Consider the following 27,608-nt stretch of genomic DNA (forward strand, 5'->3'; position numbering starts at 1 on the left):
TGAATGGGGAATTGATAGATTTTATTGACATAAGGAATGGAACAAGACAAGGTTGCCCACTGTCACCTCTGTTGTTTGTGTTAACTTTAGAAGTGTTAAATAGAAATATCAGAGAAGAAACAGATATAAAAGGAATGAAAATTAAAAAGGTAGAATTTAAATTGCAAGCATTTGCAGATTATCTGGTTTTCATTTTAAAGGATCCATTAGATACAGCACTTAAATTGATAGAAAAGATAGAGGAATATGGAAAAGTAGCTGGTTTGAAAATAAAGATAAAATGAAGATCTTAACAAAGAATATGTTAGTAAGACAAAAGGAAGAATTGGCAGATGTTTTGAAAATCCAGGTCACAAATAAGGTTAAGTATTTGGGGATATACTTGACAGCAAGATGCAGTACACTTAAAGAGAATAACTATCTTAACTCAAACAACAGATTGTGGCAGATTTGGCAAAATGGGAAAATTTACAATTATCTCTAATAGGGAGAATATCAACAATTAACATGAATATATTACCTAGAATTTTATATTTGTTCCAGACAATTCTAATTAAATTAGGGAAAGATTATTTTGAAGATTTAAATAAAATAGTGTTGAAGAATATTTGGCAGGGAAAGAAAGCGAGAATAAAATTAAAACTGTTACAAGATGCTAGAACAAGAGGAGGATTTGTGGCCTGCCTAATTGGGAGTTATATTATCAGGCAACAAATTCGATGTGGGTTAAGGAATGGATAACATTAAAAAATACTAGATTATTGACAATAGATTTGTTGTTGGGATGGCATACCTTCTTATGATACAAGGGAACTAAAACACAAGGGTATTTCAGAAGACACTATATATGAGAGGCTTTGTTATTAAATTGGGAGAAGACTAAAAAGCAACAGTATTTAAAAATCCCAGTCTGGTTATCGACTATTGAAGCTTTTTTATATCCAATAACATATAAAAAGGAACAAACAATTAGATATGGTGAAATATTGAATGAAAAGGGCGAAGAACTCTGCAAGAACTAGAAGAACAAGGTATGGTTTTCATATGTGCAAATACACTCTAGATATGACAAAGATCTTAAAACAGAAGGTTTTATGATAAAATGACTGATTTAGATATAATTTTGATAGGTATTGATGAAAAGGTGATTAAAAAACTATATGGACATTTATTAGAGGTTAAGCTAGAAGGACAAGTTAAAGAAACAATGATTGCTTGGGGGAAAAATTTTGGACATGGGATTGATTTAGAAAAATGGCAAAAACTGCGGTCTCAAAATTATAAAATGACAATGTCAACAGCATATAAAGAAAATTTGTATAAGAAGTTTTACAGGTGGCACTTACCCCCGACGAGAATAGCAAGAATGTTTAAGAATAAATCCGAAAAATGTTGGAAATGTCATCAGATACCGGGTTCATATTACCATATGTGGTGGATATGTGCAGAAGCTAAAAGATATTGGACTAAAATCCACACATGGTTGGAAAAAATGACAAAGAAACATATAGACTTTAAACCAGAGATATTTTTATTGGGGATCTTACTGGAAATATACAGTAGGGAATTGAAATATTTGATTGTAAATGTATTAACAGGATTGTATTTGCTAAAAATAGGAAAAATGAGAAAATACCAATGCAGGAGGAAGTTATTAAGAAAATAATGGAATGTGCTGAAATGAGTAAATTGACATTTGAAATTAGAGAACAAGAAGCTAAACAATTTTATAAGATATGGGATTTATTTTATCAATGGTTAGAAAATAAAATATGGTAATGAAATATGTAGAATTTTACAATATAAGGAGAATAGAATTATAGAATAGAATTATACAGAATATAATATAAAGATGTATTATTATTGGATGGATTTAGGATGATAATATGAATTGTTATATTATAAATCAATTTAAAATTTTGAATATCTCGCATAACATGAAGGAATAATAGTTTAGTCAAATAAATGATTAACAGTTGATAATAATGTATACATATATATTTGATTGATAATATGAGAATCTATACAAACAATTGTAAGCGAGGACTATGGAGAAGATGCACAAAGAATTTGTAACCAACCGACACACTGTATGTACGTAATTGGAAGATGGTTTTATGTTTTATGTTTTGTTTGTGTATGTTTGTCTAAAAATAAAAAATTCTTTAAAAAATAAAATTCAAGTTAATATCTGAAACATTACTTCAGAGGATATCCACAATAGTGCACTTGATAATGAGTAATGAAGGGCAGAATATTTTGTTTCAAAGAGGATATTTGGGCTATTTGGTATGCCCTGAGTATTGGTCTCTCCCTGAGACCCTTGTACATGAACCACCCAAAAAGCAACGTCATCCCAGCATTGTCTGGACTAATTCTGTGGTAGAAGATCAAATTTATTTCTGTCTATAAATGTTTTACTTATTTACTTTAAGGTAATCAGCATCTGCCTATGTAGAATGCAGGACAGAACTAAAAGTTGAGATATTTCTTTGGGACAGGAAGCCATTCTCTGAATCAAGCATTCAACGTATTTGCACTAGAAGCCACATTCACACCAGAGCAGAGTAATCTTTATGGTCAGTTATGGAATATTCTTGGGGCAATGAGATCATGCCAAACTTTATCCCTGAAACATTAATTTTCTAGATATAGGGATTTGATAATTTTCTTGATGTAGAAAGACACAGCATTGGCATCATGTAAAGAACTTCCAAAAATTCTTTGGGCTCTCAAATAAACTGGAGACATTCCTTCAACTTTTGGTATGATAAGACAACTGTTTTCTAAGTATAAAGTTCAAGTAATGAACAGATAAACCCCTTTACAAATGTTCAGGGAAGACTGCATGTTCTCCTTCCTGTCTGGTCACTTCTGGAAGTTTCATGAGGAACCAAAAAAGTAGCAATATATATCTGGCAAGAATAGATTTGGAATAGGCAACACACTTAGCTTTATAGACCAGATACCATAATTCTGCTTATACAAACATAAAACAACATCATATTCTATTTCTAGAGGAAAGCTAATTTCATGACAAGAAAAAATGGGGGAGAGGAAATTGGGATTAAGAGCAAACAGACTCTTACATGATGACTTTTATCCCAACTTTCTTCATGTACAAGAATGAACCAGAAAAGAAAAATGGTAAAACATATATTAGAGAAAGGGAGACTGTGCTTTCTTGTTTTCTCATGCCTTTTTAGTAGTGTTTTAATCTCATTTTTTAAAAATCTTTGTATGAAAGGATTCAACTAATGCTGAAAGAAATTGCTGTTACTGAGCAGGATTTAATTTCTTATTAATATGCTGTTTTACCTTTAAAATGATATTCTTATGCAATTTAGCCGATATAATCCCTTATTCATGAACCTGGCAGATACAAGTAAACTAATATGGCTGCACCATTAGGTTTTATTTTGGTCCCTATTTTCTGAGAAATCTTCAGTTAAGCTATGCTATTAAAATGTTAAAAATAACAGGAAAAAACAACAACATTAAATGACTAGGGAAGCAAATTGATGGCTAAAGAAAAAATGGATTAATGTTATTCCAAAAAATGGATTAATGTTATTGGCTGCTTATCTTGTCCACAAAATAAATAGTTTTAACATTTAGAAGAACAATGTTAGTGCTCCTAAATATGTAGCAGAGGGAAGATCTACAAATAATTTGCAAAAAAAAAACCCAAACCCTAGGATACAGCATTCTCTTCCTGTTTTTAAATTAGGTTATATGATTACCTAGGTTAAGATGACATTCTCACTTAAGATGGGGCTCAATGGAAGAAGCAGGCATTAATGCTGGAGAATGATAAAAATCCTTCATGTAGGTGAAGGGTTGTTTTTTTTAAAAAAAAGTTTTATCTAATACTTTCAGTACTGCAGGTTTTCAAAACCAAAATGTATTAGCAAAAGGAATGTATAATTGCAGTCACTGGAAAAAAACCTCTCTTAAATCACTATCATCTTACTAAAATCAATTGTTTACTTTCAATAGCCAGTATTTTTTAGGATTTTATCTCAGTTAAGATGTTTTGATACAGATGTACAACCCAAGATCCAGTTTCAGGCACCATTTCCAACTGTTAGATTTGTCCCTCTGAACCTATGCAAAAGTTGCCATAGAAGTGTTGTTTTTAATGTAACAGAACCTGAATATGATTCAGTATATATGCTGTAATTGTATCAATTGCATTTCATGTACTTATACATTTAATTAAAATGTTAAATAATGTTTGTTCTCTGCGTACTTCTTTAACCTGCATCACTTGTTAACAGTGCAGCCTTCAAGATGCCTCTCAAAAACCAAAGGGAATGTTTGACTTGGAAGAAATTGTGCATACCTGTTTTAATAATGTTAATCTCTCTGTAATATCCACAATGTTTCCTCCTACATATTCAGCCATATTGGTTTCCTTTCTTGAAACTGACCTGTGAACTTTCTATGATTTAAACTTCTGATCTTAGTGACCAATAGTTGGGAAAGGATCATTACCCAGGAATAAAGTACAATGAAAAATCCCCGGGCTTATTATATCCATAACTTCTGTTCGACCTTGGTAACTATCTACATTTTATTTACGATTATAACAAGAAGTAATGACTCACCATTTTATTGAAATGGTACTTGCAATAGCCACAGTATTTCACATTATCAACTTCCAAGACTTCTTCTTCACACAAAAGTCCAGCCATTTGAGCACTGAAATATGGAAGTGAACTGATGTAAACTGAGCCCTGGGGCATCCCAATCAAACTAGGTTTTGATTTCCCTAACTCACTAATTCAACTTTCTTGATCTTTTAAAGAATTTATATAAATAAAAGAAATAATTTACTCCAAACACTTTCTCACCCCTGCTTTAATAACAAACCATCAGCCCTGACATGGTTACAGGGCAAACTGCTAAAAAAATAATACATAGATCTCCTTGCTCCTCTTGTCTTGGTGACTGCCAACTCACATTCTGATTTGTAAATGAAAATCTGAGACTTGTAGTACTGCCTTACTTTCTTTGTTTGCATACAGACATCCAAAATTTTATGTAATGACTGATAACATTAGAGAGGAGATACAATCTACTCAAACTGCCATCAGATAGTACATGTTGGTGGAGTATAATGCTTTAATAAATAAATAAATTAGCAATGAAGAGATTTATTGTGTTTGTTAACAGGTAATATTTTCCTTGCTAATGTTGATGCAAAAAACCAACAATGGATATGTCAAGCAAAAGAAGATTCAATTTTTTAATTGACCTAACTGACCTCTGTTCTGAAAAGTGGAGCTAATCCACTCTTTCAAAAAATAAAAATAAAAAGGAGGAACAAAACCTAGAAGGGTTATATATATTTCTGTTGAACCTTGTCCTTCATCAGAAGATTATTAATGTATGCCTTTTCTGTCCTGCAATCTATTTCTTTGCTGAACAAGAAATCTGTTAATGAACTTAGGTTAGGAATGTGGGCCTCATATAAAAAAGGAAGGACAGGATAAGATTTAGAAAAGCAAAATGGAAAGCAAGGGCAGGATGCATATTTCCCCTTTTGCCTTTCATTGATTTCCCAGAAGTCTCCTTCTTGGTCATTTTCCTAACTCATATTTATGCCAACTAGGTAAGAAATGGGGTGCAGTAGTGAAACAGTCAAGCAGCATTAAATATTCTTCTGCTTTATTGTTTCCCTTAGGAAGGTTTTCCCTGTCCTTTTCCCCACCCCAGTTCTTTAAAAAAAAAACTACTTAATTTTTTTTTTCATATTTGGTGCAAAGACAAAGGATGTGTTATTTAAAACGAAAGACTAAGGATAATCAAAATGATGGCCACCCCAATCTCAGATTTGAAATGAAAATGGAGAGTTTTGATTTTCATTGGGTGAATAACAGGATGTAGGGAGGGTAGGTTGGCGGGAAATGGATACAACAATTTCCTCCATTAGAAGCAGTCTTTTAAAGATAACTGAAGAGGAGAAATAAGCCAGAATGAAAACATTCATAAAGACTTTTAAATTCCAGGAAGAAGCTACAACCAATCAGAGGAATTCTTCACTCTTACTAGCTAATAGTATTTCATTGATAAATAAAAGTGACAGAAGAAACTGAAAGGTTGGGGAACAGAAATTGGGGAGGAAGAAAGTGATTTTGAAATATATACTTATGGACTCACCAAGTAACATGGAAGGCTTGCCGACAACCATGACGATTGCAAGTCATGCAGGCTCCAGAAGCTGCTTTGCTCTCCCTGCCCTGTTCTTCACAGATGTAACAAGTCTGCAACAAAAACAATAGAACTTCATTTGATTTTCTAATATGCCTCTTGGTGGAGATCCCAAAATGCAAATTTAAGAATGACATTGTTTGGTGATATATAATAACTTGTGACAGCATATGATACTCTGATGCCCTTCAAATATAGGGGCCACAGAATTCATAGCCAATCAATATGGTCTCTGAAAAGAGCCTGAGAACTTAGCCTGAGAACATAAGATCATCAGATAGTAAGATATGTATTATGGTGGAACAGTCTACAGAGGTTTGGTTCTGTATCTCTGGAGATTTTTAAGAAGCAAATAGCTCAAGGATGATTTAATTAATTTTCTTCTCTCTCTCTCTCTCTCTCTCTCTCTCCCTCCCTCCCTCCCTCCCTCCCCCCCCTCTCTCTCTCCTTTCCAATTCCACAATTCTGTAAGCAAGATGCAGTTGTATCTCTGTGTGTTTGTATTTGCTTGTGTGTGAAAGAGAGAGAGAGAATATTATTCTAAGCACATGGGAATACAATCTTGTTGATATGTCTATGTTTGTAAGGGGAAGATTTAAAACTTACACTGCTACGTTTCAAATTTGTTGTTCCTTATATTTTCTTTATGAAATTATTAAAGAGAAAGAAACACTTAAAAAGGTTTTTAAAAAGTTTGCTATAGAATGGGAAGCCATGACATTTTGTTAAATTACTTGGCCAGTCTTGTCTGGGTTTGAAAGCTAAGCAGAGTTGAGCCTATATAGTGCTAAAATGGTAAACTATTAAAAACTACCAGATTTGTATTTTAGGAGACTGGGAAATTGGTAAAATAACCCAGAAGGAAGCACTGAGAAACCACGTTTCTTCTATGACCCAGAAAATTCATGGATGTTTCCATATGGTCACACTTACTTGACACCATAAGGAGAAATCTCTACTCATTTTTACTGAAACAGGATTGGGTACCCACACTTAAAAAAGAACAGTAATGCAAACAAAAGACAGGGAAACTCTAGTATTTAATTTAATGTGTGATATAATTTAATGTGTGACCTGGCCCCAAAGCTTCAAAATAGAAGTGGGTTAGCTAAGTTGTGATAGATCTCCTTTACCTTGTTGAAGCGGTCATGGGGCACATACTGAAGGACAATGGGCTCCATAGTGAGAACATTCGCAAACTGCACCTCAGGGATATACAGAGCACAGACAACATGGGCCCAGCCTGGATGCCGGAAGGACAAAAATGATATGGAGAAAATAAGGAATATATCAGAAAAAAGCATAAATCAAACCATAATTGGTTTCTGTGGGGGATAAAGCTTTTATGGTCTGATTTTTAACTGAGGTAATAAAACTACATTTTTCAGACCACAAGCAAGGCCTTTAATGAACCATTGTTCCTCCAAACATAGCCAATTATCTCTATAGAGAGAACACAGATTGGGGGAAAGACTTCTAGGTGTTCTCCCATATGCTAATTATTGGTGCAGAGGGTATTTTCTTTCTAAGAGAAAAAGATACAGCCAAAATCTAGTTCAAAATATATAATCCTATCAAGGGAGAAGGTTGGGGTTTTGAATTTGACCATCACCAGTCTGCACCTGGAGACTCAACAAATAAACAGATAACCTGATTGAAGTATTTTCTCCAACTTTGTGAGAAGTACTGTATTTCTATTCAAATATGCATTCATAGCTGTAGATGCCTAAAACTATAGTTCCAGCAACAAGCAATTGACTTGATGATATAAAAACTTGAATGCAAGAATTTTTTGGTAATATACAAGATTTATTGTCACAGTGAAAACGACATCTTTGTTGATTCCTCTCAAAGATTCCAGAGTAGCCATAATTTCTTTCTCATACTTCCAAGTTTCATTTATTCACAGTTCTAAGGGAGCCTTGATTAATCTAAACACTTCTTGAAAAAATGGCATCGGGTGAACCAAAAATATACTCATTATTATTTGTAATGGTGATCAAGTGAGACATAACTCCTTAAGTTCTGGGGATGGAGTCAGGAAGTGTCAGTACTGTCATTTCATAATAATGGAGTTGGCAAGCATTTGGAATAATTGCTGCAACAAACATAAAACCTTTGTTACAGGCACTGCATTGACTGCCAATAGGCTTCCAGGTACAAATTCAAATTGCTGGTTTTGACTAAAAATAATTTGATTCTCAGGTACCTGCAGGATAATCAACTTCAAGACTGTATCTGTCTTAATGTTGTGTCCTTTTCTCTTGGGAAATTTTGGAGAGAGTGAGAAATGTTTTTCAGGAACTGCATTCACCTTTTGGAAAATCTTTGCCTTAGAGAGCTGGACAGTAACTTTGCCTATGAGTCTCAGAAATCTAAAAAGTGGAACTATTCTGAAAGGCACCGGATGATTGAAATCCAATCATGATATGTCTCTTAATACTGATCTTAATAGTTCTGCTGAATTTTAATTCTTTGGCTTATTCTTTTTTGTGTGTCTATTTTTACTTATAGTAATCAAATTTATATCAATGTCCATCTTACAGACAAAAGACCTTTATCACTGTGCTACCATTTTGACCTTGATTTTAAGTCCACATGCCATTGTGCTCATGATATGTGGCAGAAGGAAAAGATGTAAAAAGGAGCTCAAAAGCAAATATTCCTTGTTTAGATTGAGAAATGGTATCTGGACTACCCTGGTATCTTCAAAAGTAAGCTCACCTCCACTATCAGTCCGTTTCAGCGCTCCATCTTTATGAGGACATAGCTCACACCTCTGTACATTAAAACAAAAAACAAAAAGACCCAAGGTTAGGAGTGATGCAGTACTTTCAGGGTTCCAGAAAATTATAGTTCTCATTATTCTTAATCAGATAGAAGAACATCCAAAGTTCTTCTTTGGGGCAGCTCTTAGTTCTATAAAACTAAATTAAAGTATATTTTAAATCACACATTTTAGAGAAAATTTGCTGGAAATTTACATTTAAATGTATTATAAAACCTAGAGACCAACTTAGAAATCAAACAGATTTTAAAATAAAGAAATACGAATAAGATAGTGCTTGGAAAAAATATTATTTTCAGCACTGTGACAGGTTGATCTTCAACTAGGAAAGTTATGGATAATTTTTTCTTTTAGCCATACTCTACTCCTTAACTCACAATGTGGCCCTAAAAACGTCAAGCAAACTATCTAAACCCAAACATCTTCTTATTTTGCTAATTCTGCAATATTTTAGTTTGACTCATTTAACACAAGTATTAATTGAACAAGGATCAATGTAAGGCAAATAAATTTACTCCTTGAATTGTTGTTCCAGAATTTCTGTTCCCTTATCTTAGCCACAATGGAGAGTTATCTGATTTCGCATATATGGATTCCTTGCCCCAAAAGGAAAAAGGCTATAGGAAAAGTGTCAGGTTTAGACGGGCATCACAAGCCTGTATACACATTGGAGGAAGAGCCAAGCAACAAATGAGAGAGAGATTTTTGGGGTAGAATGATTTTTGAGGAATTGGATTTAGAAAGTTAGGCCTGTTTCTCACAAGGATGTGCATGTCTCTTTGAGAGACAAATGAAAAAAAAAAGAGGAACAAGAGTCAGGGGTCAGTTTATGGCAGTTGGCCTCACATCAAGAAATTTGCAAACATGAAATACTCTGCCAGACAGCCAGACAACTCGCTCATCTATTCCTTGCTTAAACAAGACTATAAAAACTACCCATGAATATCCTCACCTTGCCCAGAAGTGCCCTGGGGTCAATTCAGCTCCCAAGGACAGAAGTCAATTATTTTACAAAGCAAACTGAGCTTACTTTATCTAATGGAGCCAAATTCTTTGGGAAGACAATGAAGAATGAGAGTTCCTACAATTCCTAAAAGCAGCAGCATCTTGTTAGTACCATTTAATAATGCCTTAGTAAGACAACACTTAGAATACTGCATCCACTTTTGATCATCACACTATAAAAAAGAAGTTGACACTTTAGAAAGAGTGCAGAGAAAACAACAAAGATGATTAGGGGACTGGAGGCTAACACATACGAAGAACGGTTTCAGGAATTGGATATGTCTAGTCTAATAAAAAGAAGAACTAGGAGTGACATGATAGCAATACTGTATTCCAATATTTGAGGGGTTGCCAAAAAGAAGAGGGGGGTCAATTTATTATCCAAAGCACCTAAAGGCAAAACAAGAAGTGATGGATAGAAACTTGTCAAGGAGAGAATCAACCTAGAACTAAGGAGAAATTTCCTGAGAGTTAGAACAATTAATTAGGAGAATTATTTGCCTCAAGAGGTTGTGAGTACTCCAACACTGGAGGTTTTTACGAAGAGACTGGACACCATTTATCTCAAATGGTATAGGGTTTCCTGCTTGAATATGAGGTTGGTCTAGAAGATTTCCAAGATCCCTTTCAACTCTTTTATTCTGTTAATCTGTAATCTTGGATTTATTATATCTGGAAAGTACAATCTTTGACATTTGGGATCCAGCTATAGACATTCAGAAGTAAGCATCATTTCCCTAAGCATGTGTGCCCATATTATTACTTCATACATGTTACTCTGCTTTAGCCAGCAAAACAGAAGCTGAGGGGTGATTCTTCCAGCAAAAATATATTTGAACTTAATTCAAGGTTCTTTGTGGCTAATAAACAGTTGGTATTGCCTGAGCATGTAGGACACAAATTGATTGTGCTGATTTGGAAAATGAACATGGGTGTTGCTTCAATGGGAATGAGCAAAAATGGATTAAAGTTAACTCAGACAGTGCTGATGCACTCTACCCTCTTTTCCTGCTCTTTCTCTGGAAAAAAAACCAGCCAAAACATTTCTGAAAACAGAGATAAAGAACCATTTCAAAGGGTATTTCTAAGTAAAGTTTGTTTAGTGCAGAAAGCACAAAATGAATGAAGGAAGAAAATGAATTAAGACAAATCCCTATATTATTTTTTACACAATACTGGGGACATACATACATACATACACACACACAAACCATACTGATTTATAGTACAGGTAATCCTTATTTAGTGACTCCCTCATTTAGCAACAATTTACAAGAGTACACAATAGATACAAACTCAAGGTAAACCGCACCAAACTTGATTGCAGGAAATACAACTTCAGCAACCAAGTGGTCAATGTCTACGAATACTCTACCTGACTCTGTGGTTTCTTCCCCAAACCCCAAAAACTTTAACCTTAGATTGTCTACTATTGACCTCACCCCTTTCCTAAGAGATCTGTAGGGGGCGTGCATAAGCGCACCAATGTGTCTACTGTCCCTGTCCTATTGTTTCTTTTATTTTTCTTATATGTATCCATTTCATGTATTCATAACTATGTTTATACTTATACCTATTATCTTGTAAGTGATTAACAAATCAAATAAATAAAAATAAATAAAATAAAACTTTGTAACCAATCCTCATATTTGCGACCTTCACAGATCTGTAAAGCAGAGGAAAGGTGAGATAAAATCATAAGCATAATCAGTTTCACTTAGTGACTCTGAGTTGCTGATCCAATTGTGGTCAGTAAACAGGGATCGCCTGTGCTTGTTTTATATAGAATCTAATAACCAGAAGTAACTGCTGCAACCCTAGGATGCAATAAGGGTTTTTCAATACTACAACACTAGGATTCTGCAAGAACTTGATGAAATTTCATGATAGGTTAAGAGCAAATAAATAAAACTTCTCAAACATGGCTAATTTTCTATCAGTAAAGTTCTACTCTTTATTAGGGATCCCAGGATTTATTTTTAATTAATGTTTCATTGCTGAAGAAAAAACCTCTGCCCTAATGCACTACATTTATTTTGAAATTGTATTCCTGTTATGAAACAAACAGTAAAATGCCTCGTTTTATTTGGTTATCTGACTATTTTTGTAAAATAAAATTTATAAGTTGTTCCCATTGGTTTGTTTTGTAATGCCTTGGATAAAGGATTTTATCTAAAACAACCTAGTTCATAACATATACACACATTTTCACTAGCACCTAGAGTATTTTCTTTTTCTTTGAAGTTTGCATTGTGCAAACACTCAGCTTATATCATGGAATTTTATTTGTGTGCATATCTGGAGGAAGGGGCAAAATCCAAAGAATGCCATTTTCCAGTTGTAACCTTGTAGTGGCTGACTTTTTTCTTTTTCTCTTCTTTGTACCAAATAAGCTCTGTTAACTGAGGAAAGATAAAATAACTGCATAGTTCATGTAATCTCCCTTAGTTATAAGCTATTTTTTGAAACAGCTTACAGTTAACATTTGAGTTTGGTAAAAGACAGAAAAGCTGCATTTAAATAATTTATAAATGATTTTTATAGCAATTATTATAAATAAACAAAAACAGCAAAGTCCACATTCTGGATAGAGAGCACCATTGGTTTAAAAGAGGGTAAAAGAGGCCATTTATGTTAACATTGAGCAGCACTCTCTCAAAAGAAGGGAAGAGATAAGACACTGCCTATCTCCTGTTTACAACTCAGTCCTTTCAGCATTTCGAAGAAGATTTCACCCCCATTTACACAGGTAACAATACAGGTGATCCTTAGGGCACAGATAAAACCCAAGGGTCCCCAAAAATTCTCAGGGAAAGTGCTAAGGACCAGATAAATGCAAAGAACTATGATCCTACCAACCCCCTCTTCCCCATCCTGTCAGAATTAATCCTTCCATCGCCTCCCACCAGAATCAGTGAAGCTTCTTGGATGAGAAATAAAACTTCTTCCTCAAGGGAAAAAACAGTCCAGTTGTCTTTTGAAAAAGCACATTTGATACAACTATGACCTGGATATGATTCTAATCTAAGGAAATGAAAGTATTTCAACATAATTAAAAATTCCACACTCAGATCAGGACATAATCTGATTGGTTTCTATTCTGTTACTTCAAAAAAGGCTGAGAGGCCTTATCAAAAATATTAATTTCTGCACAAGAAAGCGTACAACATTTTTACCTTTCAAGTTTTGTCATAGCTTACATAAAGTAGCAGGCTGAATGCTTATCGCCTGAGCCAATAATTATGAATTAGTTTGCCATAGGTGTCTATATATTCTTCATACTTAAATAGTTTGGTTCCCAAAGAAATCTGACAGATGTTTTCATGTCTGATTGCCTTTTATTAAGCATTATTGTTGGCTTACTTTAGTTCTACATAGAAACCTTATCGCCACAATTCAGTAAGTGGATTTAATAGAAGCTGTTGAAATAGTTACTGCTTCTTTGCTTTCTTTACTGGAGCAGCAAAACTGGTTTTATAGTTGGCACTTAGAATATTACCAGTAGTGGTGTCTACCTTGTTACTATCTCATTGTACTTAGGAGGTTGAAACTTGAGCATTCAAGTAGAAAATTTAGCATAAACATTACCTCCCCCCACCCTTAGTATTATTTCTCCAGGATCGTAAATACTGCCTTTTGTGGTTTCCTATTTTTGCCTTTGAGTAGATACTTGCATTTTTAATTGGCAAGTTTAAAGTTTGTTTTAATTCTAATTAATATTTATTTTCTCTTTATTTTTAGGAAGAATTTCCTTTGTCCTCAATCAAACAAGGAGAATGATATATCTTAAAAGGTTATTACTCCAGAACATAGGCTTAAGATACAGAAGGATCTTGACAGATTTGAAAACATTGGGCGCTATCTAACAAAATGAAATTCAATGGTGAAAAAAGCAAGATTCTACATTTAGGCAAGACAAACAAAATGCACAGATACAGTATATGTGATACTTCACTCAATAGTAGTAAGTGTGAGAGGGATCTTGGAAGCCTAGTGGACAATCATTTAAATATGAGCCAGCAGTGTGCTGCGTCTGCCAGAAAAGCCAACCCAGTTCTAGGCTGCCTAAACAGAGGGTTAGAATCAAGATCACATGAAGTGTTAATACCACTTTATAATGCCTTGGTAAGGCCACATTTGGAATACTGCATCCAATTTTGGTCGCCACGTTGTATAAAAGTTGTTGAGACTCTAGAAAGAGTGCAGAGAAGAGCAACACATATGATTAGCGGACTGGAGGCTAAAACATATAAAGAATGGTTGCAGGAACTGGGTATGTCTAGTCTAGTAAAGAGAAGGACCAGGTGAGACATGATAGCAGTCCTCCAATATCTCAGGGGCTGCCACAAAGAAGAGGGAGTCAAGCTATTCTCCAAAGCACCTGAGGGTAGGACAAGAAGCAATGGGTGGAAACTAATCAAGAAGAGAAGCAACTTAGAACTAAGGAGAAATTTCCTGACAGTTAGAACAAATAATAGTGGAACAACTTGCCTCCAGAAGTTGTAAATGCTCCAACACTGAGTTTTTAAGAAGAGATTGGATAACCATTTATCTGAAATGGTGTAGGGTTTCTGCATAATCAGGGGGTAGGACTAGAAGACCTCCAAGGTCCCTTCCATCTGTGTTATTCTATTCTACTGTAAATCAGACTCATCATGCAAGAGTACTCCTATATATATTATCTTTGACCTAAATATACCAGATTGATGAGAAATTGACACATTTTTTCTTTTTATTTAGTAATATATATAGTTCATTTCCTGATTGTAAAGGAGGAAGATAACAACTTATACCAAACATACAAACATGGAGAATTTCTCAACGTAACATGACCTCTTTTCTTTACCTATGGTCTCTCCATTGCCAAAATGGATCTACTCCAAAGGTAGCTTGTCATTTTTATAAAAGTCTTCCATTCTGAACATGCCCATTAGTTAGGTGAAATACTAGCCATAAATAAACAAGAATCCAGGGAGCAGAATTTTCCCCACATCTATTTCTATTGGAATAGCCAGGGACATATTTAACTTATGAATCCACATAGAAAAGTCTTCCTCCACTGGGAAAATATGCAGTCATTCTTGTAGATATAATGCTAAGAGCATTTCATTTCAACCCTTACAAATATAAGTAGCAATTACACTCTCGAACTAATATTAAAGGCAATCTTCCTAAGGTTCAGAGTTAGTTCCATCTTGAGTGCTGGTCTAAAGGTACTCCATTTTTTTCTACTTAAGACATATTTACTTCTATTATCTCTCTTAGCTAGGATTACCAGATACTTCATTCCTTTCTCCACTTATTGCTTCTTGCAATTATTTAATTTTCCCAGGCAGAAAGCAAATGAATCAAAATAGCAACACAACAAGAAGCCAGAGCAACTAAGCTCCTCTTCCATTTAGCTCACACAAAAAAGCAGATGAGCATCCTACCTCCTCCTTGCTGCACGGCTCCCTATATATTTCTTTATATCCTGAAGTTCTTGGCTTAACTATTGCCATCCTCTTATTCCTTTTCATGATAAAACCCACTTCCTCAGTTATATAGCTCATCAATTTTCTATAATCATGAAAATTGGGATTGGTTACTACTTGAATGGGAGATAATCAGGTTTACTAGACTGTAGAATAGATTGGGAAGCTCTGAAATTATTCTGTTGGAAGGTCAATTACTTCTTTACTATTGCCTCTCTATTCTAAATTATATTGAGTTTGATTCAAAGGAAGTTTTACAAATGTAGCCCTCTCACAAAACAATCTGTCTCATGATTCATCCTCCCTCCGTCCCTCCTCTCTCCCTTCATTCCATTTTAGAGCCATTTTCTGGCCAACACAACTTTTGGCCATTCTTGTCAAGAATCCATGACAATTTCATTATTTGCACAAAATCTATTCATGTTTTAAATCTGGGGAGGACATCATCAGAAGACTTCTGGCTAAGTATGAGATTTGCCCCCTCCCCCAAGCAAAATTGCAGTAGCCAACAAAAGACTAAAAGGAATCATCTGAGGTTGCTATTTCAGAAGGAACAAGTTGTAGAATAATTTCTTAGTTTAGCCAGTAGATGGCAGTGGGTTTATTTGTGTCTTGGGTACTATATAGTCCAGAGTTTCCTGGGCCTTTTGCTCCTTGTTTAACAGTAAACCAATTCTTGTTTACCTTAGTGACTGGGTCCTTTAAAACTTCTATGGAAAATGTTGCTAATGTATCAATATAATATAACTAAAAGTGAGTCATCATGTCCTTTATGACTTTAAAATCAAATTCATTTGAAAAAAAAAATCAAAGTTGCCTCTCATAGCTACAAGATCATGCCTGAAATGCTGGCAAATCTAGAATTGAAAAGATTCTTCAGCGTATGTGTGTTTCCTAAGAAAACTATTTCCTAAGAAAAAGCAACTGTTTCCCCCTTTAAACAAATCAAATTAGGTATGTGCATTTCATAAGTGACATTATTTTTACATTAGGAAGCGAATATGACAGAAATGTAGGGGTATAGAACATGGATAGGAGATATGCCCTCTAAGTGGTACATTTAGGATTAGACCTATCTGAGTGTAAGTGAACTATCTAATAATACAGACATCAGCTATTAAAAATGTTACAGAGGCTCCTAGTTCAGAAGCCACCAATGCTCCAGATGCAGGGTGAAACAATTGTTGTAGGACTCTGTTTCCATGTTCCATTTGTGTACCCTTCACATTTAAGTGGTTAACTATTATTCAGAACCATATACTAACTATACTAGGATAAGCAAGTTTTATTCTGTTCTTCTGACATGTTTTCGATGTGTACTCACCACCCTGGCGGCTCTTTCTTGAGATTCACATTTTCGACAGAACCACGGTCCAGTGGGAACCTGAACAATTCCATAGCATGCTAAGAGAAGAAACAAGAAAATTGAGGAATGAAATTTGGGTTGCTATATATTTTTCTTGGTATGCTTGGTAGTTTCCTATTTCAGTCATAAATCTAAGATGAAATACAATTCTATATTATCCAGGCTCTTAGCAAATTGACTGGACTCTCAAAACATCAGTGTGTACAATTTGTGATCCACCAAGCTGAATAGAGTCAACCAGCCATGTATGTACAGTATTGTACTGAGTAAGTTTCCTATTTTTGCGGGCTCCTTAATAGCACAAAACAAAAGGTCATCAAGGAACTGGCAGGCCACAATTCATGCTGGTGGTTGTATTTAGCTTGCAGCATCAATAATGACGTAAATCTGTCATATTGCAACCTCCTTTGAAAAAAAATACCCAAATTTTATTTACCAGTAAGTTACTACGAAGTTTATCCAAATTTGTATGTTGTTACTAAAATTTAGCAAAACAGCTTAAGTATTACAGATTAGTCTACTAGAAATTTTTAACACCAAATCCTATAAGCTCATGGGTTTTGAAAATTGTAATCAAAAATATTTACAAGGTGCTGGATTTTTGAATGAAAAGTATTAAATCTGGCAATGGGCTCAGGAAATCAATGAAGACCTGGTTTTCCCGCAGGTGTGAATAGCCTGAAAGTTAATGGGACAGGCATGGTGTATTTGATCTATGGATAGTATTGTCTTTTTTTACTTGAGTGATTTTTTTAATCACTTTGTTTTTATTCTTGTTTGCTGCCTAGAGTTTCTTTTGGTATATGGGTAGTCATATAACTTTGTTTAATAAAAATTAATATTAATCATAATAACTATATACAACTTCTAGTTATACAGGCAAAATAATAATTACTGTAAATGAAAGCAGAGGAAAGCATGACAATGCCTTGTCAGCAAACTTCCCAAAAACATTTATTTGGTTAACCTTATATATAGAAGAATCCTGCCAGGGATTATTTTGGGGTCAAATCCACAAGCATTTTCTATGTTTGGAATAGAAAAAAGAGTAGATAGCAGTCTAATTAACTATATAGATGCAAATGTAACAAATGGGGTAATTTTTTTCTTTCTGTAGTCATCAAAAATTTAACATTAGTATATAGGTTATGTATCTCAAGGAAATTATGCAAGGGGTTCCCAGAGAAGCCAGGCAAACAACTGTAGGAAACAGAAAATGAATAAAAGCATTAAAGCCTTGGCAAACAAGAGAGTCCTGCATCCCTCTTTAGCAAGGAGAAGGGAAAAAAGATCCCAATCTCATTGAACATGTTATTAATATTCCTTCCTGTTGAAAGAAACAGATGAAAGTGAGGAAAATCATGAACAGAGAGGAAACAGAACAAAAGGTACTACACTGGGAAAAAAAAGTATTGATTGATTGATGAAAATATGGTGCTGTTTTTCCCATGCAAAGAAACCAAAGCAACTTACAAGATATAAAAGGCATAAAAAATAATCATTTAAAAATGTCCTAGGGAACATAAATACATAAAGATCCAAAGTACTGTATCAGTTAATAAACAGAATAAATCAAGATAAGTAAAAATGTTTAAAGAGACGTCTTCACTTGACAGACAATAAAAGTGATTTTTTAGGAGTAGTTTCTGAACTCACAGCTTTTCCAGAAAGTACTCTGCCAAAATTTGTGTTAAACTATGAACAAAAAACACAGTTGATTTTTCATTGATTTTCTAGAGTACAGGGGTCTAACCAAATCAAGATTTAAATAATTGAACATACTTAATAAACCTAAATTCCCTTAAGACAAGGGTGTCAAACTGGATTTCTTTGAGAGCCGAATCAACATTGTAGTTTTCCTCCGCAGGCTTGCTGGGGAAGGAAGAGGCGGGAAGACAGGATAGATGCCTCCTGCAGCACCCTACCAGCTAATACGGGGTGCAGGGGGGCCGTTTTGACCAGCAAAGAGTTGCAGGAGGCTATCCAGGCTGAAAACAGACTGCGTTGGGACCACATGCAACCCCCACGCCTTGTTTTGGCTGCCAGAGGCACCATGGGTAGGTCCTTTGCTATTTAAGCACCCCACAGAGCAGTGATGGGATTTAATTTTTTTTACTAATGGTTCTGTGGGCGTGGCTTGGTGGGCATGACCATGTGACTGGATGGGCATGGCCTTTTTCTTTTTCTTTTTTGTAGTCACTTCCCCACCCATTTTTGGGCCTTCTGGGCCTCAGAGGAGCCTTGGGGAGGGGTTGCTCCCATAAGGCTCTTCTAAGGCTCAGGAAGAAAAGGAACAGAGCATGGGAGGGGCACGCAGCACCCCTCCACACTCCATTTTGGGAGCTTCCTGACCTCAGAAGAGCCTCGGGGGGGGGGGGGTTGCTTCCATAAGGCTCCTCTGAGGCTCAGGAAGGCAAAAAGTGGATGGAGGGGAATGAGCCATTTTTTGCCTTCCTGGGCCTCAGCAAGGGGAATCCCGGCACAGCTGATCATATGTACAGCTGATTGTCAGGAGGGGAAAAAAAGGAAGAAATACCTTAGGTGAATGTCAGGCGGGCAGGGTGATGCGAACATTGGGTGGAAGGGCGACCAGATCAGGGGCGTAGCCAGCCAAAACTTACTACCAGTTTGGCAGCCCATGCCAAATCCTTGCTACCGGTTCGCCCGATGTGGTGCAAACCGGCTGAATACCACCACTGCCTCAGACCACATCTAGCCTGCAGGTTCTGAGTTTGACACCCCTGCCTTAAGAAATAATTTCAAAGTGATGAAATCCCAATTGTATTTATTCAGTGAGATCACTTTATCGTTACAATGTTGTGATCTATGATCACCCAAATAGGAATTGTTTCAACTAATTGAAAGGTTTCATCTCTAGATCTAATTATTAGGGCAGATGCGCAATCTACAAGGTTCAACCATTCAGAAAAAAATTAATATATTTCTAAAATCAGCTTCTGATGAAAAAGACATATATTGTACATCAGAGAAATCTACTGTTAAAAATGATATGTGCATCGGATCCAGATGCATTGACCATTAAAGGCCCATTCAAATCAGTGCAATTTAAATCAATCTACTTGAATCTTACTATTTTTAACAGATTATTTTAATTTGGATCTAATGGAAAGGAAAACATGCAATTAATAAAATATAAAATATCAACATTACAATTTTCAAATTAGAGAAGGGGAATCAAAATAGAATAGAATAGAATACAATAGAATAGAATAGAATAGAATTCTTTATTGGCCAACTGTGATTGGACACACAAGGAATCTGTCTGGTGCATATGATCTCAGTGTACTTAAAAATACATTCATCAAGTATCATAAGATACAACACTTAGTGATAGTCATAGGATACTAAATAAGCAATCAAATCATGTAGGAAGCTAAATAAAATAATATAAATCATAAAGATACAAGCAATCTTACAATTTTATTTGTAAAATAATTTTAATGCTTCCATAGATTCCTCCAGGTTACTATTTAAAACTGTGCTTGTCCAAATAATTGAACCCTGTGGGATGTGAAACTCTAAAATAGGAATTTTATGTATTTATTATAATTAATAAACTGTATATCAGCAACAGTCAGCTGCATTCACTAGCAGGCAGCTTATTTTAACAACATCTGTAGTTATTTTTTCTTCTAAATACCCATAATAATTCTTCTATCGAAAATTATTTTGGGGATCTATGCCTTTGACAACTGACATACTTTGCACTACATATATTTATTTTATTGTATATAGGAATAGCCTTGATGTACCTAAAATACAGCCTGAATTAAATTAGCAAACCTTGATATAAATCAAAGTAAAAGACCTTTCTTATTTCCCCCCACCCTCCTTTCTGAAGTAAAAATAGTACTCAATAGTACTCAGATTAAGCTAGAATATGTACATTTGCTTGGTTTGCTCTGTTGCTAAAAGTGAGTCAGCAGTGTGATGTATGTGCAAACATAGCTAATGCAATTTCAGGCTACCTTAATGGAGTACAAGCTTTCAGAACGCCATAATGACAGTTTCACATTATTCTGCATTAGCCATACATTTCATTACTAGGTCCAATTTGAGGCCTTAGACATTATAAAGGACATAGGTTGAACTGGGTTCACCTATGTCCTTTATAATTTAAAGGAAGGATAATCATAATAGTGAATCGAATGGTAAGGAACAAAAATTAAAGTATCTGGTTTTGTTTAATTTGGAGAAGAGACCTGGAAGACTGAAGAGAGGAATATCATGTCAGTCTTCAAATGTCTGATGGACAGCAAAACTTGTTCTCTACTACATCTGAAGAGATAAATTCAACAAATTTATGTTACAAGAAATATGAATTTTAGTTGATGGTAGAACAGTTTGATAAAATAAGCTTAGAATGGTTGATGGATTCTCCCTTGTTAGATGTCTTTGAAAAATCATACCCTAAGAATATTCTAGCTCTGAATTCCCTGCAACCATCCTGGAGTTATTTTTGTTGTGTTACACAACAAAATCTCTGATTTTAAGTTAATGCATCATGTCAGAGTCACAGGAGGGAAAAAGCAGTGGTATATAGCAACAGCAATAGCACCTAGACTTATATACTGCTTTATAGTGCTTCATAGCTCTCTCTAAGCGATTTACAGAGTCAGCATATTGCCTCCAACAATCTGGGTCCTCATATACTCTGTCTTCCCAGTTATCCATTGAAACTTCTGATGTGCATAGAAATAATTCCCTTGCCTCTATATGCTTTGGTTGCTACGAAGGGAATTGGGATCTAATTATTCACATCCAGTGCAAGTAACCTGTACTGGAGCTACAGAAGAGCTTTTCAAATCTAGGTTGAACTTTCTTTAAATATATACAATATTGGACCTCAACTCTTTTGATGTGATTCAGAATGGTTCCAAAGGCAAGACATTCTTCTGAAATATTGATTGAATTAGAAATACATGAATACATGAATCTCCACTCCTACTCCTACTCCATGTTTGCAACCAGAAAGGTTAATATTTGGTCAGGCAACATTTAAAGCTTCACTGAGTTCTTTTCAACAGTTTAGACGTGTGAGAAATACTATGTTGTTTCTTATCGAATGTCGTGCAGCAGATCTATTTCTGTCATATTTAAGAGATGTCACTCTAATAGCATCTAGAGGCCAGTTGAAAATGCCAGAAATTCTAAAAGATAGCAAAAGTTGGTCAATTGCCAAGGTTCTAAATCCAGCAAGAGCCCACAATTTTAACAATGCAATCATCTCCGCTTTGTACAGAAAAAAAATATTCAAAAGAGTTATTGGAATATCCCATCATTCTCACATTAGGGGTAGACACTAGAATCTATGATTGCAACTACAAAATCCTGGTGCCAAAGCTGTAATTAACATAGAAACATTCACAAAAGATGTGCTTTGCAGGAGCTTACTAAATCAAATGAATCTGTAAGAAATGGATACACGACAGAAATTTAAGGAAATGAAATTGGTATCATGAACTGTTTAGATCAGTTTTCAAAGTTGAGCACTTGGCTGTGCCCATTATTCAATTCAATAATAGCCACAATTCAACTGAGTCAGATTCATGGCTTTGTTCATTGACATCTAATGCTCTGACTGCAATACCCTACAGTCTAGTCTTTGTTAGTACAGATGGAGTTAGAACATCCAGAGGCAGCTGCTTTTTTATTTTATTCTAATTTCATTTTTGTTTTGCATTATATTATGTTTTTAATTGTTTGTTGTTCAAAGTTGCTTATGCAAGATGAACAGTCCTAAAAATGGAATGATGTAAGTAAATATATAATCCAAGAAGGTGGCTATAATCAGGCAAAACCATGCTCCTTTTTCATATGCACAAGGGTGGATTTTGGTCATGTGTACAATCTTCCTTTTTTTTTAATGCACATACCTCTCCCCTCCATCACCATGCTGAAGGCCCTAGATGAAATCAACTGCTAAGATGACACAGAAAACTCTTCTTGTGAATTTTGAGAACCTCAGGCAATCATTTTCAGCTACACTCTCATATAGGAACCTTCTTCCCTATAAGAATATTGTCCATATGGTCTGGATTTCATCTTTGTTTTTCTTTTTTTCCCTTCTATGATATCTAGTGTCTCTATTTTGTACTGCAAAAGTGTATTGCAACCTCTTCAGGAACTGTATTAATGAGAACCAGAATAAAACTATATTAAATAAAGAAATGTTATGCACACTGATTGTAACGAAACTTCTATCAAAGTTCAAGAGGATTCAGAAATAAATGTATACAGGGAATCCAACTATTTGTTTAGTGACTATGCAAAATGACAATGGCAGTGAAAAAAAAGTGACTTACAACCTTTCTTTGCACTTACAACCAATGCAGCATCCTCATGGTGCCATGAACAAAATTTTGGTGCTTGGTAAATGGCATGTATTTACAAAAGTTGCAGGATCCTGTGTGTGTGTGTGCGCGCGCCATGCAATCCCCATTTGTAATCTCCCTAGCTGACTATTGGCAAGTAAAGTCAATGGGAGAAGCTGGTTTTGCTTAATGATGGCTGATTAATTTAACAACTACAGGGATTCACTTAACCATGGAAAAAAGGTTGTAAAATTAGGCATGACTCACTTAACAACCACCTTAGTTACCACATATAGTCTCAACTGTGGTCATAGGTTGAGGACTACCTGTATAGGATTGCAGTCCAAGTGGTTTCCATGAGAAACCATCACAGAATTATATATAAACTGCTTTAAACCTGGACAAAAAAAATCACAAAGAAGTATAACAGATTGAACGTGCACACACAAACGTACTCACATATAGTAGAAATAGTTAAGAGCATGGGCATTATATGTGTATTTGTGTATGTGAATATAGAGATGAAAATATAATAATTTAGAGCCATTTTGCTTAGGTAATTACAGGTAAAGATGAACCTCCCATCATGGCAGTGAAGAGATTTTTATTTTTCAGCAGCAGAAAAACAGCTGGTAGATGTATGAGTCATCTTGATCAATCCATTCTAACTTGCTGTGGTTAAGTGAAAAACAGTATTTTCTAAAATCATACTCTCTCACATTCTCTCTGAAATCAAACTGAGAAAAATATTCCAAGCCTATAGTTGTAACTTTTCTATTTTCATAATAATGATTATTGTTCAAGATCACCATCCATCATTATTAACATTGCACCGTGCTGCATTCTGTTGTAGCCTAGCTTGTCCTTGCAGATTTGCTTTGTGTTAATTTAAGAAGGTGTATGTGTGGCTTTTCAAAAAATAAATATACTGGAAAAATACAAAGATCATATAATCTATTAACAAATAGCTACAATATGCAGAATGGCATTGGCAAGTCTATGTTAAGTGTGGTTTAATGTAAAAATTCTAAATTTGGACTGCAAAAATATGGATAACTATTAAATGGTCCAAGATCAAAGATCTAGAATTGTCCATAGGAAGTTATCTGTATATGTGGAAAAATTTGGATAACCATTAGATTATAGTAATGCTTGGAGCTGTCCATCTGGATTTATGGATACAAGTAGAACCCGCTCCACTAGTGATTTGCAAGGTTATTAAAATATTTTTTTTAAAAAAGCAACTTAAACAAACAAAACAATGTAAGATTATGACAAAATTAAGAGTAGATTATTCCATCAAACAAATGTGAGCTCATTTCTTATGCTCAATACTATTTCATGGGCTGAATATGTGCATCGAGTAATCTTTTTTAATGTTCATTTGTATGTGCTTCAATATTTTGCATCCAAATAAATAAAAGAAGAAACAACAGTTTCTCCCTCTAACTTTATGCACAAATGTTGACATACCTATACACTAACTAAGGTAGTTGTTTGCAAATTAGTATCCTCTCCAGATATATAGATCTACATCTATTTTCTATTTCGGCCAGGTTGTGCAGGCAGAGAAGCTGAACATAAGTATAATTGCAGAGGAAAAAGAATAAAGGGCACTAGATTGAAAAGATTAATCAATTAAAAATACAAATACCAGTGATGTATTTAATTAATAATAATTTTAAAAACCATCCTGATAGGACAGAATGAAAAATACAGAGATCCTGATTGTTATAATGTGACTCTTCCTGTGATGCCTCATTTCTAGACTGATATTCTCATCTTTTCAACCTTGTTTCCAAGGCGAGTTCAGAGTTTACGGATTCACTCTTATTAATCAATACTATGTCTAAGTTCTGAGATCTATGTCATAGTGAAGATAAGTGGTTCATGGGAATAACTACGGTTGCCAGACTCATTACTACAGTACTGTACTGGAAGACACATCTCTGCTACTAATCAGGAGACTAAAGTTCTCCTTTCCATGTTTGAAAATCCTGGCTATTTTATTAGTTTGGGTAATTGCCCAGGTCTGGATTCCCAACTTTGCTTAACTTTATTTTAAAATGTGCTACTTAAACTGACATCCAGTAGGATCTGTTATTAATAATCTCTTCTTCAAATTTCATGTTCCCTTCTTACTTCCTTTCTCTACCCCTCCCTTTATTACTATTTGCATTTACTGTTGCTTTACCATAAAAGGAAAAACTAGTAAAAAAAAACCCTATAAATATGCCCATAAGGATATGAACATATAAATAATCCCAGCATCCTACATGAAAAACACAAGGATCTCAAAGGAGGATAACAGCTTTAATCTACAAGGAACAAATATCAAAAAGATGGGATCCTAAAAAGTTACTCTGCAACTACATGCATCCGTTTCCTAGAAAGAAGCCCCTGCATATATTTGGATTATAACTTCCAGAAACTTGAGCATCTGCCAGTTTAACATATCTGAGGCCATCATTTATCTGTGAATATGTTCATTGAAAAAGGTGAAACTTAACTTCTGAATGGGCATGTATAGGATTGTCCTGTTTGTATGTTTTTAATCTTAACCTTTATTCTTTTTGAAGAAAGTTGATAGGGATATTCACATTTCTTCGTTCTTTCTATTTTCTACTCACAATATTACATGAAGTAAGTTAGGCTAAGAAAAAGAATTTCACTCAATGAAATTTCATGGACAAATCCTTTTCCTAGACTACACTGGCTCATTACACAAGAGCATAAAAGCAATAGAGGAATCTATGTGAGAGTTGAGCAGATACTGGCACGGTGTTTGCTCACTTGTGAGGGATTGCAGGGGTCAGTTTTCTCCCAGTTATTTAATATTTACATGAAGCCACTGGGGGAGGCCAGCTGGTGCTTTGGGCATAATATCTAGCTTTATATTGCAACCTCATGTCACCCTGAAGATACTGTCAAAGGTTTGTCCAGATCCCTGGAGACTATATGGGCTTAGATGGGAAAGAATGGGCTAAAATGTAAGTCTAGTAACACTGTATTTTCAGATTCTCCCTATGGCCTCAATGGTAATTCTAGACAGAGCTGCACTATCCCTACAGGAGCAGATCCTCCTGGACTTAAGGCTTCTGCTCTATCAGCAAATGAAAGGCATCTGCCCAGTAACAGCGATGCCCTAGTTGTGATCTTATCCAGGATATCAGAACCTTGCTTCATTGGCACGTCTCCATCACCATTTCTTTAGACTATTGTATAGAGTTGCACTAAGGATGATGAAAAATTGGTGAAAAATGCAATGAATCAGATCATCACTATGAATAGCTGGTAGGATCATATTGCATCTATATTTCAGGCCTTGCGCTGGCTCCCTTTTAGCTCCTGGATGTAGTGCTAATTTTAATATATAAAGCCCTTCAAGGCTCAGCCCCAAATTACTTATAGGACCACAAAGGCTCCACAGAAGTTGCTTGACTTTTGATTATGTGGGAGATTCAGCTGATTATTCTCCATTTTGGGAAGGACAAGGCGGTTGAAACCTCAAAGTATTGTTTTTCTACTCTTCCTCTGGAATAGTCTTCCACTGAAGGTATGTTTAATTGTGATGCTGTTTACCTTCCAGAAGGTGTTGAAGATGAAACTTTTCTGGAGGATGTTTAAATTACCTTGCCACTTAATTGTTCCTCGCAAGTTAGATATTTGAGGTATTTTATCATTACACATCTTTTGATTCACTGTAAGCTGATGAAAGCGGGTTTTTTTTTCAGTTGTGAAAGAATAGAAATGCGATAAACTAACTAGAAGTCCCTTTGCCTAGCTTGGCAGCTCAATTAAATCAAACTTTAGGATCATGTATTTATTTACATATGACTTTGTATCAAGCATATTTCTTGAGAAATTAAAAAGAAATTATTAAGAACAGTTTTTATTATAATGAATGATAGCTTTTGTAGAAACCTGAGTTTTCTTTCTTTCTTTGCACACTGAAATGGAAACAGTTCGAGCTTTCATTAATTAGGCACTAGTTAAAAGATAGATAATTAATAAACACAATTTGTTGACCTTTACCTCTACCTCTGAGTTGTTGTTTGATGAAGGAATGGGTTGAGGATGAAAATCTATCTAACCATTCAGATGGAAATGCCTCATCAATTTTCCTTCTTTGGAATCATATTGGGGCACACACTTATTTTTAAAACTCCGCTAGACAATGCACACCTGATCAATATGATTTTCTCCAGTCTTAGCTAACTTTCTGGACTAGTGGATGTGTAGCTTTGAGAGTAAGTTATTAATGTTATGATAAAATGGTTTTTATGGGAAGGGGATTTGTTTGTTTATCAAACAGCAGCTGCAAGAGCATAGCAAGTTACAATACAAGCCACTAATTTACCAGCAGATAAACTGATGGTGCTGCTCCTCAGTACTCTTTTAATTTTTCCTGATGTTTTCTAGCA

At 35.0% G+C, this 27,608-nt stretch overlaps 1 protein-coding gene across 5 annotated transcripts in view; it reads right to left on the minus strand.

The window, feature by feature from the left end:
- The window catches only part of MLLT6 (MLLT6, PHD finger containing), a 117,737-nt gene that overhangs the window by 84,526 nt on the left and 5,603 nt on the right, over positions 1-27,608 (minus strand). For all 5 annotated transcript variants that reach the window (XR_003371066.2, XM_026669822.2, XM_026669819.2 and 2 more), the window contains exons 2-6: positions 16,808-16,887; positions 8,941-8,995; positions 7,350-7,459; positions 6,166-6,269; positions 4,611-4,704 (exon numbers count right to left, since the gene is read on the minus strand). Coding sequence is in view for 4 of the 5 variants with exons in the window: in XM_026669822.2 (XP_026525607.1) it covers positions 4,611-4,704; positions 6,166-6,269; positions 7,350-7,459; positions 8,941-8,995; positions 16,808-16,887 (443 nt within the window). In the remaining variant the exon portion in view is untranslated. The remainder of the gene's footprint in view (positions 1-4,610; positions 4,705-6,165; positions 6,270-7,349; positions 7,460-8,940; positions 8,996-16,807; positions 16,888-27,608) is intronic.

Source organism: Notechis scutatus, chromosome Z (assembly GCF_049901735.1).
Source record: "Notechis scutatus isolate UNSWTSFEM ecotype Mainland chromosome Z, rNotScu1.2, whole genome shotgun sequence".
Lineage (NCBI taxonomy): Eukaryota > Metazoa > Chordata > Lepidosauria > Squamata > Elapidae > Notechis > Notechis scutatus.